Below are 17,459 nucleotides of genomic sequence, written 5' to 3'. Positions count from 1 at the left end.
AGCCCCGCCTCCATTCAGTCGCACCAGCCAGCGCCTCCTGATCCACTGACCTGTATAAACGCAAAACAATGGCATACACGGATAATGACTGATACAACTATGTTTTTACTAGGGGACAACTACAGTGAATACTGTAACATTCGTTAAAGTTACTTACTTGACGATGTTGTGTCCTCAAAATGCCTTGAAGCCTCGAATGCAGCCGGTTGTGATTCTTGATTCGCGCCCGCGAGCATAAAGCTTGTGAAGTGCAGACGGTGATGCGGGAGAGGTGGGTCTGACTCCGGGCTACTTAACACTGTTGCCGCGTGTTATAATGCAAGTTAGCGGTTCTAAATTCACATTAAACCACGGCTTCATGGGTTTTTTGCTCTAATTTATGTTTGGTTTTGTGCTGGTATTGGTATATTTTGCATGCTAGTGATAGGAATCGATCCCTTGTTGTGATTGGTTATTGGTTTGAGACGTCGCAACCCGAGGGCTGTTTCAAGCCGCATTTCTGCTAGTGCCATTGGGAAACTACAGTTTTAAGGAGAAAATACTCAGCAATGGTGTTGATTAATGGATTGGCACATGGTTTGTCTAAAAGCATATTAAAAACACCACATAGACAAATAAACAACATAAAAAACTTGATTTTCACTACAGGGGGACTTTAAACTTACATTTTTGTAAAATGAAATATTTTCATAGACTTAATTTCACTTTCAGTTTTTAGAAAAAAATGTCGTTATTAAATATTTTATGTGCTATATGTATGTGTGTGTGTGTATAACCTACTTAGTATAGGTCAATATAAGTATAGGTTATACAGTACTGTACAGTACAGTACAATATAGATTGTATATATATGTATATATGTGTGTATATATACCGTGTATATATATATATTACACATGTTAGGGCTGCACAATTAATCGTGTTTGCAGCGCTGGGTTTAACAAACTACCCCCTAAAATAATGGTAGGGGAAACACAGGGCTACTGTTTTTCAATGCAAACACCATAGAAACCATATAGTTAGGCGACTTTTTTTTACCATCTTAATGAGGTGCTGTACTTTTGGTTATGTATAAAAGACGAGGCTGTTACAGTTTTCACAATGGTACTGTCAAATGTACATCTGCATCCCAACTCAAGCTCCTGCTACTCTGAACTCAAGCTCCTGTTCTAATGTGCATTTCTAAGTGCCACCAAATCAGGTGCTGGTCCCACTGCTCTCGAATGTTAGTCTGGAGCCCTGATAATATAAATTGTACTGTGAAATGTTACTGTAATTTGAAATTTTGTCTGTTTAATTGTAAATGAAATATATAGCTTTAGTAAACCATTTTTTCCCTTCTTTTTTTTTCTTTTAGTTTTAGTATAACATTATTATACCATGCATAATTGTACCTTTTTTTTATTTTTTTTTTACCTTTTTCAATGCTATAGAAAAGCAATAAAAGTATATTTTATATAAAAATATGGCATGCAGCTTCAAACAATGGCATAAATCTGTTCAAAATAATTGTTATTAATAATCGCAATTACAATCTGAAGGGAATAATGGACAATTATGATTTTTGTCATAATCGTGCAGCCCTAATACATGTAGGTATGTATCTATGTATGTATTTATTTATGTATGCGTTTATTTATTTGGGGCGACCCCGAATAGTCGATGCTTCGATAGGAGGGAGCCTGATTCGACTTACACTTGAATATTCGCGGGTTGTTATGATCATGCATGGGGGTGCTCGATGTCTGATTTCACATAGAACTACCGGTTTTCTCAAAATAATTTAATATACAGCCTATTGTGATAATGCTGTAAATAAGAATCTGAAAAGAAAGAAGCTTTAAATAAATATTTTAACGTGCGTGAATAAATCCAACCACCCCTATTGATGTAAGCAGTAAAGCGCTTCATTGTAGTACTACGTGATTATCTCTTCAGCGCGCAGCGCAAGCAGGACAGACAACAATGCATAATATTAATGACTATGACTGGGACTAATGAGAACAATATTATAATAAAACGCTGTGAATTTTTAGAGTTTAGTTGCTGTGTTTCTGCACGTTGTTGCGTGAAGTAGGCTATGCGTCCACAAAAAGAGCTCATTCAGAGCTGCATGCATTCGGGGCGTTTTGTGCATAGCCTATAAGTTGTGATATTAACGTTATGTTGTATAAATAACAAAGCGTATTCTATATGAGATAAATGAGTTAAATCCCATTGATTAAAACCCAGCTATCATATGCTTCAATCTACTGGTCATCTTCAGCGCGAGCAGCTCGAAACAGAAATGCATAACACAGTTAATAACTACTGTCATATACATAACGTTATAATGAGAACACTATTGTAAAAAATAAAAAGTAAAAAAAATAGTGAATTCTTAGGGTTTCGCTGTCGTTTAATGTTAACTATCTTTTAACCAGAACATAAAATATTATTTACCCCGTTTGTATCTGCGAGGCGTCCGTTAGGCTATTTTCTGTGTGTGTTAACATCAGTATTTATGACTGTTGAATGTCTGACTACTTGATTCTTGGTGATGTATTTTGCCCCGCCCCCAAACATATGATTCGACTATCAGTCTATCAGCATGATTCGAAAATCCCGATTCGACTATGAAAATCCTTAGTCGGGGACACCCATATATATATATATATATATATATATATATATATATATATATATATATATATATAAAATACACACACACACACACACACACATATATATACATAGGCTACATTGTGATAATTAATTGGGTAACTGGATTATATATCTTCAAAGTGTACCTCAATTTTACCTTCAAAGTGTAAAAAATATTTCATTTTCTCACCCACACTGTTCCAGACTTCGACTTTCATTATTTGGAAAAGTGTGTCAAGGTTATTCTTGATAAATCTTACCTATTGTGTTCTATGGAAGAATGAACATCTTACAGATTTGAAACGATAGTGAATGATGAGATCGTTGCAAGTGTTTGAGGGTGTACTCACACTAGGCATGGTTGCCTTGAACCGAGCCCGAGCGCGATTATCCCCCCTCCCCCTCCCCTGCACTCACACTTGTACTCAACTTTCCGAGATGGTCCTCACTGCAGAACACAAGATCCAAGGGGTGGAGTTGGATCTAGATCCAACTCCTCCCACCTTACATAGACCTAAAACTACCCGTCTCCACCCCCTGATCCATAAACCCACCCATCCCCACCCCTAAAACTACCAATCTCCACCCGCTGGATGTGGATCCAACTCCGCCCCCTGGATCTTTTGTTCTGCAGTGAGGGGCTACTGAACTTTCCGGGCCGGAGCACGCTTACGTCATGTGCGAGACAACTGAGATCTCCACTTTGGCTAATATTCTACCTAATAAATTTGTAATCCATGCCGTGCCTTGATTTTCACTAGTAAGTATCAGATAATTATTACGGAGGCGGCTGACGTTAATGAAAGAATGTGCAGCTTTAAATCGCAGACTACAAGATCATCAAAAGGTGAGAACCAGACCCATTATAAACGTAAATATACTTGATTTAATTAAATTCATTGAAAAGTGTAGTGTAGTTGTAGTAGTAGTAATAGTATATGTTTGCAGTCGTAATGATGACAGTAGCGCACACAAAATAGTATCTGTTCTGTGCTCCGGCTACATGCATACCGCGCCCGAGCCCAACTGAACTGCGCTCTGGCCCACCTCTTCCAACCGGGCCAGGGCCGGCTAACCGAACCGCGCCCGAGCGCGGCACGGAGCGTTCACACTAGTCAAACGAACCGGGCTTTGGGGGTCAAACGTGTTCGGGCGTGGTTCAAAACGCCTAGTGTGTGTACACAACCTGAGTGTCTGCACTAATGGCTGTATGTACCACATACCTGTCCCGTCTGTTTGCATGTGATTGTATGCGTGGGGATGTCTTTGTGTGTGTGTGTGTGTGTGTGTGTGTGTGTGTGCGTGTGTGATACAGAATGTCGTGACAGCTCTTCACGTACAGATGCACCAGAGCACTTCTATTCTACTCTGCTCACCTGCCTCTCTCTTACTGCTCTCATGGGATGATGCATCACTTTTACTGTCTCTGAGAAAGTGCGAGAGAGACAGAGAGCTCAGATATCTGATGCGTGTCATAGACCTGGCTGGAATCCTGTAGTGGTAACAGGAGAAGGCTGTGCTGGCCTTATCAACAGGTTTGGGTGAAGAGGAAAAAAAACAGGCAAATGTGGTAAAATTATGCAACATCGGCACATTGTTTTGCTGCCCCCAGGTGATATAAATGCACATTGCTTTGACTGGTTTAGATCAGATTAAAAAGTCTGGGATCATGTCTGATGAAATAAAATAAAAAAAAGTCAGAGTTGTGGCCTAGTGATTAATGCAAATGCATTGAGCCATGGTTCTCATCTGGATGACATAAGTTCCAATCTGGCCTGCAACATTTCCAAGGTAATGCAATTCTTACAATATTTTAAAAGATGTATCTGGTCTATCTATCAATGCAAGGCTGTAGATTTTTTTTTTCACCCATTTTGTCATCCGCAAGACAAAAAATATTAGATGACTTAAAAAACAAATCTGTCATTGTGATTTGAGGTATTAGTTATGGTCTAAGTTAGTTATTGTTTTATTGAAAATATGTATACAATGAGTAATAGTAATGTTTTCATTAGCAAGCACCACTAAAAATTGCATTAAAGAAACACGTACAAATTAAAATGCATATTAATTTAATAAATTAATTTATTCATGTATTTTTTATTATTACCATATATTTAGTTAATTATATATTATACTGTATATATCTTTTAGAATTATGAATGTTTTTAAGCTGAAAATGTCTAGAATCGGTCAAACAGCCTAAAAATATCAAGGGAACTTTTTTTGGTTTTCACAGGTAAACGAACCAATTCTTTGGCTCTCAACCAAAGAAATCTTAAATAATTGCTCAGCCACAGTTCATTTCAGGTCGTGTCTCAATATCAGGAGTGTGTGTGGGAGACCTGAGGGTGTTGTGGGATGGGCGTCCTAGCATCCTTAATAGAGCATCTCTCTCTCTCTCTCTCTCTCTCTATCTCTCTCTCCCGGGCTGATTTCTGCCCTGAAGTGGACTAACAGGATTTCATAGACTGTGTCTCACAGCCAATGCTGCATCCCCTCCAGACGCTGAGACCTGCTCGCACAAGAAGAAAACCACTAAGCGTTTTTGAGGCCAGCTTTTCAGGCTTTTCATCAAATGAGCGAGACACATACAAGCTCATCTCGCACACCCTTGCACATTATCTCAGCCCTTGAGCCAGTCTGAGGGAAAACCTCAGTCCACAAAGGCACACAGCTGGACAATTAGAATATTTTTGCCTTTCATAAATCATGTTGACACCGATGGGTTTGTATCATTGCAAAAAGGAGAAATAGGTATAGAAGCTTTGATAATAAGGACTTTTTATGGCTTTGCAGACTGGATTTAAGGCTATTTTTCTGTTGTGTAGGTTGAGAAGGTACAGGTAATGTGATTTGTGTGGGCTGGTGTGTTTTGTGCTCTGCTAAGTGGTTCAGGAGTAGTTTGTAGACTGTGGGGAAACAGGGCTGGGATGTGGAAAGTCCGAAGGGACGGCTTTTCTGTGACAGGCCCTCGTTGCTGATCTAATATTAGTCTTTGTGTTAACTGAGCTCAGTGAAGTGAGAGGGACACACGCACACACAATCAGAGTTATTGAAACAGGGCAGAGGGTACAACATTGAATCACTCAGAGGTTCGTGTCCTGGGCTTTCATCCGCAACCTGACACAACAAAAGAGCTTCATGCTTATTGTATGTGCACGGTGGCCCCAAAAATATTTGGACACTTAAAAAATCTATCAATGTCATTGCATAAGATAACAAGTGGCATGTGCAAACCAATGATGCTCGAAATGCTTTTTTTTTTTTTTATAACTAACTTCACTTTTCTGAGCCGTTTTTGTCTTTTAACCAACTGATGTTATAGTGATTTTTAGTGGGTGTATTTACTCAGTTATACTTTAGTTAACACAGGAATTTTTGGTTTGGTTTGGTGTGTTTTGATGCATTTTAGTTTTGATTTGCTTTACTTTGCGTTTGTTTTGTTTTTTTGTTTTGTGTTGTGTTTTGATTTGATTTGGCTTGGTTTTTGTTTTCATTTCATTCTATGTTTGTTTTCATTTAGTTTGGTGTTTTGGTTTTGTTTGTGGTGTTTTTGTTGTATTGTTTTGTTTTTAAATCCGTTTCATTGTTTTAATCTAAGAGTGTGCTTGTATTTCAATAAAACACTTACCGCTTTGATATTTTGCTAATTCAGAGGCATATATTTTTAAGTTTGACTTAAGTATCCAAATACTATATGTTGTCCAACCGAGTGCTGTTTTTCTTTTTTTTTTCTTTTTGAGTAAATCTGGTGGAATATGGTGGGTTTGTGTTGGAAATGTAAAATATTATCATGTTTGACAGTGATATAAATAAGAGCGAAGCAGTTCCACTGTTCTTAAAATTCTCTGTTCAAAAAGTGTTGCTTCACATCACAGAAAAGGACTCTATTGTATCTTTATACTACTGCCACGCCATGTCAATCATGTATGTGGCCCATTGTGCGCACAAATCAATAATCAATATTTGAGCTTTGCATGTTTAATAATCAGGGATTTATCAAGTTATAAAATCATATCTCATGTCTCATGTCTGAAATATCTTTTTGTAATGATAATTACCACTTCTCTAACTGCTTGGCTGCCCTATTCCAGACAATTAGCAGTCATAAAAAAGCACATTTTATTTGAAATCATTTGCTTTTGAAGGCTTTGATTAAGTGGCCAAATAGAAAGATCTGTTTTCTTCCAGCGTTCACAAACAGGAGAGCTTTGAGCCAGCAGCCCCTCGCTCACGCTGAGCTTTGATGAAAGTCCTGTCAAAGCCAAGTAAAGATTTCACCTCTGAGAGACAGGAGGAATAGCTTGAAACGGATGGATCCGCTTCCAGACACAGCACACCCTAATGTTCATTAACTGAGAGAGTGAGAGACACGCAGAGACGCTGACCGGTCCTGCAGCAGCGTGACTCTGTCTCACTGCTCTGAAGGAGAGAGATAGACATGACAGAGAGACACATGAACTGTCTGTGGAGTTTATGAGAATCTGTCAGAGAGAGACACTAAACCATTCAACAACCGTCACATTGACAGGGAGAGCCAGGCCTTGGCTGAGTTTAGTGAGGTCCAAATGCCTGAAACCACATTGAAAATCTAGGATTTAAACCTTATTTTATTTTATTTTATTTTACGCTCTGTGTGAGTGTGACTTTGTGTTTTTGTGCAAGCTGGATGCTACAGAGACGCTAATTAACAAGCCCTGTTATTGAGATCACAGACATTTGTACATCTTAATTGCATCTTAATGACATTTCAGCTCAGATGCTGTAGCTGGAGCCAGATAGCATGACAGAGAGAGAGAGAGAGATGTTGGATTTTATTTCAATGGGAGAAGAGCAGAGCTACAGTAACAAGCAGACCAGGCCGTATGTGACATCTTGCGGTCAACATTTCGAGGGGCGTGCGAAGCGCTAATCACAACTAAAACCCCTCATCTTACTCGCACTGAGCCTCAGTCCCAGCGGGAACACGAACTTGATCCACACTCCTGCTCCGTAATTACAGCACCATTCCCAGGTACAGTAGCGAGCACTATCTCTCTCTGGCACAAGCTCCGGTAATCTGACGCTCAGAGTTTATATTAATGTATTTCCGTTTTTCATCCGCAAGCCTGTTCTAGTTGGTGTTAATCGGATATACTGCGCAAATAAGGAAACCTGCCAATGAGGTTTTGCAGGTGTTTTGTCACTGCAGGCTGGAGTAGTCATCGTTACGGGCGACAGATTTGCAGCCACTTCATATTTGCATCCGGCTTATGGATGTTATGTGTAAGGACTTGAATTTAAATTGAGATGGTAAACAGGATTCAAAAATTATAATTAAAGGGGTCATGACCTTTTTTTAAACATCTTTTTTTATTTTAATGTTCTTTGAGGTTTACTTATAATCTTTTTGCACAAAAAAAAACCCCCAAAGCAAATATGTGGGAAAATTTATTATTTTCAACCCTCATTCTGAACTTCTCTCTAAAATGACCTGTTTTATGGTTTCTCAGTAATTGGCCACTGTTTGATTGGCTAACGTCATTGCATAGGAAACTGTATCACGCCCCCTCGCTATTGCATGTGTATTGGAATCCTTCGCTGGAATCCATCTGATATCGGTAGAAAGACACGAACGAACTGTTTAAACCAAATGCGTCAAAGCGAACGTTCTTTCACTCCATTTGTCCTTACAACAGACTCAATCACGTGGCCTGTGCCAGAAAGCGAACGCACATCTGTACACTGTATCCAGTGTAGAAAAGATAGTGGCAGTGATTGTAGTTTGTATTTGCTTTTGACGCATCGCGACACTCGCATTCAGTGTGATCAAGTGTCAAGCCATTAAGCGACTGAACGCCAGTGGGCGGGGCCTATGGTGAGAAGATGACTATTCGTTGATGTCTTGCTCTGGAGGCAGTGTTTATGCAAACGACTGTGCCCAGGTGACGTCACCTTGCCCCTCAGATCCAAAACTTGATTTAACTTGACCAAAGCTTGATTAAATAAATGTTTCGTTTATCAGACGTATAGGACGTTTTCAGATGTGAAACTTGCAGGATTTTTAATGGTACAAAGACCACTTATATGCTAAAAGTTCAAGGCAAATTTGATTTTAAAATTTTAATTGAATTAAATTAAAATGAATTGAAATTTAAAATAACTGTAAGTGTCATTTTTAACAAGAAATGTAAAGTTTGAAGTGTCATTTTTAACAAGAAATACACACACACACACAATGCTTTATAACTTTTAACTTAATATTTTTTTAACTTAATATTAATTTTTTTTTTTTTTTAATTCCTACAATGAGTCACTAAGGTATAATGTTGTTTTGGACTGATTTGATGGGAAAAACATTATTCAGAATATTTTTCTGAACATTTTTTCTTTGTATCACTTCAAAGGGGACCTATTATGCCCATTTTTACAAGATGTAAAATAAGTCTCTGATGTCCCCAGAGCGTATATGTGAAATTTTAGCTCAGAATACCCCACAGATAAATTTTTATAGCTTGTTAAAATTGCCACTTTTAGGGTATGAGCCCAAACGCGCTGATTTTGAGTATGTTGCTTTAAATGAAAATGAGCTGTTGCTCCCGGAGAAGAGGGTGGAGCTTCAAGAGCTCAAGCTCAGGCATTAGCAGTGCTAGCCTTTGCAAATAAACATTCCACTATTAGTACAAGCCTGTTATCCTTACAGAAAACATACTCTGTTTCAAAGTCAGTCATCTGATTATATTGTGCATAATAAATTTGCGTTTATGAATTACACAGACGGGGAGCACGGCGGGATAAAAATAACAACATGCTATCACAAACTTTATAAGTCCCACTTCTGATTATGAGCTCGACAACATCAAGCGATCAACTCACATTACTTTCATATGCAACTTTTAACTACCACATTCCTATTCACGATCATTCTGGTAGCACTTGAAGGCAGCAGCAGTGAAAACAGGCAGAGACAATGATAGCTTTAGCAATTAGCCTTACAGAGTGCCAAGAAGCTCTTTCAGAAAGGCAATTTGGAAAACAAACGCATGATACTTACTTTGTCTGGAGCTGATGTTCGTGCACAAAGCGTTGGTATTGATTCCTAAACATTTAGGGGACGTTAATTTTTCTGGGATATTTCCTTCGAAAATGAAATTTAACCAAAGTGTCCTCTGCTCAGATGGGGGGAGATTATGGCGACTCCTATGTTGATTAGTGCATCCCAAAACACTACACTTGTAAAGCCTCTTTGGTGCTGACATTGTATACATCTCCAGTAATGGTGGACCGCAGCTTCTCACTTGGGGCTGTGTTTATGCTAATAGGGCAGAGAGCGTCACAAACGGGCGGGACTTTTCCCCCTCGGTGATGTGAACAGAGGGAGAATCTGAAACAGCTCGTTTGGAGAGACTGTTCATGATTTATTGGTTTTATAAAAAATGAGTTGGTGGATTTTTAACATTATAGGCTGGTTGTTTTCACACACTGCAGCCATTCAACTGTGTTCAAACACCTTATAAAAGTGATTTTTGCATAATAGGTCCCCTTTAAATTGTGAATTTCATGGAACTTGTGGGATTTGTCATAAAATACCGACCTCTCAACTTTCACAATCAGCGTCTGCTCATCTATGTTTGATGCTTAACATGAAGAGTGGGATTTTGGTACAGTGAGTTTTCAGTGTGGGCTGTTTTTCTGTGCAGTGCTACAGTTGATGTTTTGTTATGTGATGCAATGACATTCATACATTTTTAAGTGTGACTTGAGTTCCCTAATACTTTTGGGGCCATTGTTCATGTATTGTTTTGAACTGTCTCATTCGTGTGTGTCTTATGGTTTTGGGCCGGTGATGATGCCACCCGCTTGTGTATGGGCATGCACAAAAGTGTAGCAGATGGGCAGAAAGAGAGGGAAATGATGAGAGAAAGGATGAGCGAATCAAATCTACCACGGCAAATATTTATTTACCAGATGAGCTCTCCTCATCCATCTCTCTCTGCTTTACAAGCATCGGCTGCCTGCCTGCGTCCTTCACATGAGAATAACTGTGTGTGGGGAGAGAGGCTGTGTTTGAGGGCACTGGGTTACAGAAGTAAGCCATGCATGAGACACAAATGCAGGAAGTGCGTTATGAAGAGGACGACGTGCGTGTTTCTGTGTGTGATCAAATAGATTACTAGAATTGCATATATATATATATATATATATATATATATATACATACATACATACATACATACATGCATTTATATTTATTTTTCTATAATAAATAAAAAGAAAACAAGTAGATAGAATAGAAAAAAAATAGAGAACACTAAGGTTATAGGGTCATTTTTTTATAAATAAAAAGAAAACGAGTAGATGTACTGTATGTAAGTGTAAGTGTAAGTATGTGTGTGTGTGTGTGTGTGTGTGTGTGTGTGTGTGTGTGTGTGTGTGTGTGTTTACAGACAAAAAATTAGACCTATTTATCAGGGCCTTTATTCATTTTTTGTTTTCTTTAGTTTTTTTAATTAAGCACTTAAGCACCTAGAAATTATTTTCCAACGTTCTCAATACCGTGTTCTCATTAGCATCCAGATATTTAACTTTTACTTCATAATTGCTAGTATTATTATTATTATTATTATTATTACTATTATTTTGTAATCCCCATTACTCTCAATGTTGATTCTCATTAGATTCTTGTATTTAAACGTATTACAGTTTTTAAAAAAAAGAAAGAAAAAAGTTGCCTTTTGGCAAAATTTGCCATTTTGATAGCAAAAAATCATATAATTTTATGTGTTTCATGCAGAACAAGGTGTTTTTGGATGGAGGGTTTAGGGAGTAAAAATGTAATATGTCAACACAAGACCACCAAAGAGTTTTTTTTTTTTTTTTTTCATTTAATTAGATGTTTATTAGCCTATAAATCCACATAAACGTTTGTCTCGGTCGATTATGTGCTTGACTGCAGTGGCCCAAGCACAGACGCTCAGAGAATAAACATAAGCCTAAACGTCCTTCCAAAAGCAGAAATAAAGTGCAATTTAGCCTTATGTTTTTCGAGATATTCACCCACCATTTAGTTAGCAATGGAAAAAGACTCACAACAGAGGTATCATAGATTGACAAACTGAGGTAAAAGAAAGGCTAGGACCCAGACGGGAAACAGAAAAAGAAGATATCCCAGACATAGCGATCAGTACAGACTGTACTATGTGTCATGGAGTTGTACTGGCCACTTTCGAGAGCTCAGTCTGAATGAGAGGTTAGAAGGTGAATCGGGTGGAGGGGTTTAAAAGTGCTAGTGTGTGTATGTGTGTATAAAAGCAGAGAAAATGTGCCTATGTTCTATTAATAATACCTGTCCTAAATATGTCTGCTTCCAGACAGCCAGCTTCCCATACAACAGCCACTACTCTCTTTTTCCTCCTTTCTTCTCCTCGCATATTCATTCTCTCTTGTTTTTTCTCACTCATAATTTATGTGCTCCTGTCTCATGTTTATCCTGCATTTAAATTTCACACAGAAGAGAGGCGGCAGCAGTGCACCAGTCAATAGAAGAGCTAACACTTAACGACCCCTGCCGAAGCAAACAAAAACAGATCGTTGGTTCTTCAAACAGCTCCTTAGAGATCCACCTCGCTGGAAAGCTTGTCATTGTCCTACAAAGCGAAGGAAGGAAGCCAAGGACAATTTGTAGCAGCATCTCTTAAGAGTTTGCTGTACTGGAGATGGTGGCTCAGTAATGTCCTCCATTGCGTAATAAAAAGTCTTTTAGCAGACTTAAATGCTTACGTTCAGAGTCTTCAGATTTGCCACACCTGCTAATAACAGGTGAATTAATACATATTTATTAAATATTTCTTAATGGCCATGATTTGTTTTTTAAGAATGCAGGTTAGAATGGGAATTTTGGGTGACTTGCTCTATTGCATTTCTGCTGTATCTCACATTTTTGGATCATGTATGTGCATTTCATTTTTATGCCGATTTAAACATTTGTTTATGACACTTGGCTGTGACACTCTGTAAACTGTTTAAAATTGTCTGCTAGGCAATTTTTTTATCTTGCTGACATTGACATAAGCATTGTTGAAATTGTGAAAAGTCAGTAAGAATGAGTTTAAAATTGCAAGGTAATCAGTAAAAATCCGTTTTACCGTATGCCGTGATTGTACAGCAAACATTTTTATTAATTTGTAGGTTTTCGAGTTTTTTATAAATTAAATTTTTTTAATTATGAATGTTCTACTTGGTATGCATGAAACAATTTGTGCAAAATAAGTTTATTACATTTTTAATTTTAATAAAAAATATTAAATAATAAATCTAAAAACGATATATTTAAAAGTATACATTTAAATTAAAATTATATATGTTTTGTTTTGTTTTGTTTTATTTTGCTTTGCTTTGGTTCCAGTAAAAATGTTGACAGGGCAAGTAGAAATCGTGAACTCTCATTGGTTAATAATCTTGCTCCACATAACTGTATATTAAACATCAAATATGTCTTGACTGCTATTATGTCACATTGTACCCCCTTTTTTTCCCAGTGTGAACGGATAAATTAGTTTTGATGGATTTTTGCACCAGCTGAGTAAGTTCCATTGAGATAAATTGAATACTAACATGCTGACGGATAAATATAATTTTCATAGTAAGTTATACATTTTTAGAGACATTGATGGTTGTAGCATTTGGGACAAGTTTAGTCTCTTTCTCAAGAACACAATGGTGATGGCTCATGGATTACCACTGCACTGAATCTGCATTTAAAATTTTCGATAACCAGCTTTTTCGTAGGACAGTGTGTGCATCCATAGCTATTAACCTTAACATGGTACTTGAATGTTTACCATCCAGTGAATGTTTATGTTAGTCATTGTCCAGTGCTCTGTCGTCTCTGAAGGTTATTTTAGATGTTTTTCCAGACTGCACAGAGTGCATCAGTTTACGGCTAGCGGGAACCCACTTAACTGGGGATATGGATGTCTGAGTGACATATCCGCTTGAGAGTGATTGATCTGCCAACTGTGTGGAACCGTCATTATATTTACGGCCTGATTGATCTGAATTGCAATAGGGTGGTGATCAAGGTCATTGATTGGTTGATTGTGTTGTTTGTCAGATTCACAGAGGCGGACACTCTGGTGATGGGAGATGTGACATACGGGGCCTGCTGCGTGGACGACTTCACTGCCCGCGCTTTGGGAGCTGACTTCATGGTGCATTATGGGCACAGTTGTCTCAGTGAGTTGCACAAACACACACACACACACAATTCTTATATGTGAATTAAAATGACAGTTTACCCAAATTGAGCATTCTGCCATCATTTGCTCACTCTCATGTAATTCCAGACCTGTATGACTTACTTAGTTTTAAATCTTATATTAAGACAATGGTTACCTTGACACTAACTGAAATAAATACGTTTGAATACAAAAATTACTGAAACTAAACCTGAAATAAATATTAATTAAAGCCATGCATTAATAAAACAACTAATGACAAATGGTATGAAAAAGGGTGGTGTGAAATTCTCCTTTTGTGTTCCATAGAAGAAATGTTTGGATTCGCCAGAGCTGGGTGTTATAACTATTCCTTTAACATATTTATAGACCACAAACCCACAAATTAATTTTCATAAAGGAAGACATCTCATCTATAGCCTTTTTATGTTCCTGCGGTTTCTCGTGAGCATGTTTCAGGGTCTTTCATTGATGGGTAACTGAACGTTTGGAAAAAAATAATAATTGAGAAAGAGACCAAGAAATCTCAGTGGGAGTTTCTAAGAGCATAGGTTGGAGACAGTCGGCCGGGGTAAGGAGAAGTGAAGATGTATAGATTTACTATTGAAGTGCTTTGCAAAGCTGCTTTCAGTAGCTCAGTATGGTAGCCAGTCCGAGTTGTGATGTGTAAGGGATAGCAGATGTTTTGAATGGGCCTGCTTGCACATGTGCTCAGCAAATCAATAGTGAACATGCATTAAGGGTGTCCTTTAAAAGGCCTGGACGTGCCAGCATAGAGGAAGCCGCTCTTTTACCCCCTGCTGCCCATCAGCAGCACAACATACAGTAGAGGAAATGCTAAATCAATAGGGCCAATATATCTCCAGCAGAACAATCACACCACTCCCAAATACCAGAGCTGGCCAAAGGAATATTAATCCTGCATCTGAGGGCCGAAGCCTCCTGCGAACCTTAACATTATACACTTATACACAGTCAAACGCAGACCTTCCGGAAATGTGTTTGTCAGTGTTAAGTAGAAATGATAATAGTGTAACAGCTTTAATGCTGTGCATGTAAATGTAGGGCTGTCGCGATTCGTCGATTTTATTCGACTATTCGATTTAAAAAAAAATCATCGACTTCATTTTGCTTGCTTCGACTAACCGGCAAAATACCGGAAGTGGGGCATTTCACGGACGAGAATCCATGTTTTCCAAGGCTGCACGATATATTAAACCCATTTAAAAATAACAAGTAAGCATAATTGTGAATTCACAAATGCTACGATTTAATTAAATAATTAAATTATGCGATGCAGTTCTAATACAGTATATGCGCTTTAATTATTTACATGCGTGTAGGTTACGTACGTGCGTCACAGCAGCTCCGTTCACAGTAGCTCCACAGAAACTGTTGTCGTTTACATGTGTGGAGCGTCTCAAACTCCGTCTCTGCATGTTGTTGTGAGTTTAGGTTTACTATAACGTTCCTCTGGGAACGCAATGTGCGCCATTTCATCAGATTTGTAAGGGAAATCATTTGCAAAACACTGGAGAATACATCGCGATTTCAAAATAAAAGCTCAAACCCTCACTCTGAGTTTAAACGTTTTGATGTCCACATATTCATCTAATTACAGTGGCTATAGCATTTATGTCCTAAAGAAATGACCAAATATTAAGACATTTAAATTAAATGGTTAAACAAGGATTAGATCGCACGTAGTGTAAAAACAATCGTCAGGCCGTTGGCTCCTCTGCAGGCCTCTGTTGTAATGCGTAATCTACATTAGCTCTATTGTTTATAATACATTATGTATTATGTAACATTTTTGTTCAATAAAACCATATGATTTCTTGCTTTTGATACTTTATTTGAACTAATTAGTATTGCCTCATTGCTATTATATATGTATTTTAAGTCATTTTAAAGGCTATACACTTACATCTATTTTTATTACCACACAAATATATATATATCCGTTTTATTTCCAAATTCAGTTTTTTCCATTTTCAATTTTCTATACTCTGTTTTAATGGTTAAATTTAATTGTATTAATCAAAAACCCTATCTAGTTAATTGAGTTTTACAGTTTTATCTTTACCAAATTCTGTTTTCCATTATTTTCTGGAATCCATTTTAATGGTTCCATTTTTAAATTTTAATAATCAAAAGCATCTCCAATTAATTTATTTTATAAAAAAAAAACATAAATATATATATTTTTTTTTTTTTTTTTTTTCAGAAATACTGCACATTTACATTTTTCTCCTAAATAAATTCTGGTAAATAATATTTCCGATAAATACTCCTTTGAAACTTTACTTTTGCTTTAAAAAAAAGGATTTCATAGACATTTGGACTTCATTTGGTTTAATAAAATATTAAGTAAAATTGTTGATTTTTTTAGTGTGGGAAATTAATCGTTTAGATTAATCGATTAGTCGATAGACTAATCGAAATAAAAATAGTTGTTAGTGTCAGCCCTATGTAAATGTATATTTAACAAAAAGTGAGATACACCTGACAGAATTTCCCAAAACTTCCTTTTGGGGAAGTCCTCATATGTAGGATACGTATATATATATTTTTTTCTTTTAGGAATTCCTTGACATATCACTTCTTTTTGCTCTGCTTGGTTGTTTGAGTTTCTTTTCCTTGATATCCTTGAGACCAACAATATTCAAGTCTTAAAGGTTAACTTTAGCAACAGTTCTGAAAGCAAGTGCAAAAAGCTTTAGTTTTTTTTGGATGGGGACTTTTTTGGCAAGCGAAAAAAAAACAGCTGATAAAGCAGCAACAAAGTGAGTGTTCATTTTGTAACTGTGAAAATGTCAGTGATTTATATTACCTACAGATTGATGTATTAACATTTATAGACATTTAGGTTGCTCCAAGTCTGTTTTAATATTTTATGGATATTCACATCCTATCAGAGCGATGTAGAACAGTTTATCACATTTTCTTTTATGAAAAATGACATCGAGGCTTAAAGTTTAATAGCTCTGTGTGTGCGTGTGTATATACAGATTATACTGTACAATCTGTATGTGCTATTGCCCTACACCTAAACCTACCCCTTACAGGAGACTGTCTGCATTTTTAGATTAACAAAAAAAAACATTTAGTATGTTTTTTTTAAGCCTTTTGATTTACGGGGACATAGGCAGTGTCCTCATAAACCACCTTCAAATTGTAATACCTCTGTCATACCCATGTCATTAAACAAATGTGTGTCCCCGTAAACCACATAAACACACACACACACACATATATATGTGTGTGTGTGTATATATATATTGTGACGGGAGGAGCCAACGACAGACACAGTGGGTGTGGCGTCAGGCCTCGGAGAGGCTTTTATTAAACAAAATTACTAAAATAAAGTGTCCAGGGGAAGAAGTGTCCAACAAAACGGGGGGATCTGGTGTCCTCGTTGTGCTGCGGGGCTCGTGAAGGAGGGCAGTGTTCACAAGGGGAAGGGTCCGGGGAAGGGTCCAGGGAAGGGGCGGAGTCCGGTGGCCGCACGCGCTCCCGCTCTGGTCCGGTTTACGAGGGGCGGCGGCTTCTTCTGAGCGGCGGCTCTTCCTCTTCTTCCTCGGCCTTTGGCGGGAC

The 17,459-nt window shown here is 37.6% G+C and overlaps 1 protein-coding gene across 3 annotated transcripts in view; it reads left to right on the top strand.

The window, feature by feature from the left end:
* Nucleotides 1–17,459, top strand: part of dph1 (diphthamide biosynthesis 1) — a 151,707-nt gene that overhangs the window by 44,272 nt on the left and 89,976 nt on the right. For all 3 annotated transcript variants that reach the window (XR_009274339.1, XR_009274338.1, XM_058799227.1), the window contains exon 4: nucleotides 13,739–13,860. Coding sequence is in view for 1 of the 3 variants with exons in the window: in XM_058799227.1 (XP_058655210.1) it covers nucleotides 13,739–13,860 (122 nt within the window). In the remaining 2 variants the exon portion in view is untranslated. The remainder of the gene's footprint in view (nucleotides 1–13,738; nucleotides 13,861–17,459) is intronic.

This window comes from Onychostoma macrolepis, chromosome 15 (assembly GCF_012432095.1).
Source record: "Onychostoma macrolepis isolate SWU-2019 chromosome 15, ASM1243209v1, whole genome shotgun sequence".
In the NCBI taxonomy this organism is placed as follows: Eukaryota; Metazoa; Chordata; class Actinopteri; order Cypriniformes; family Cyprinidae; genus Onychostoma; species Onychostoma macrolepis.
Note: the sequence above shows the minus strand (reverse complement) of the source record. Positions and strands in the feature narration are given on the sequence as shown.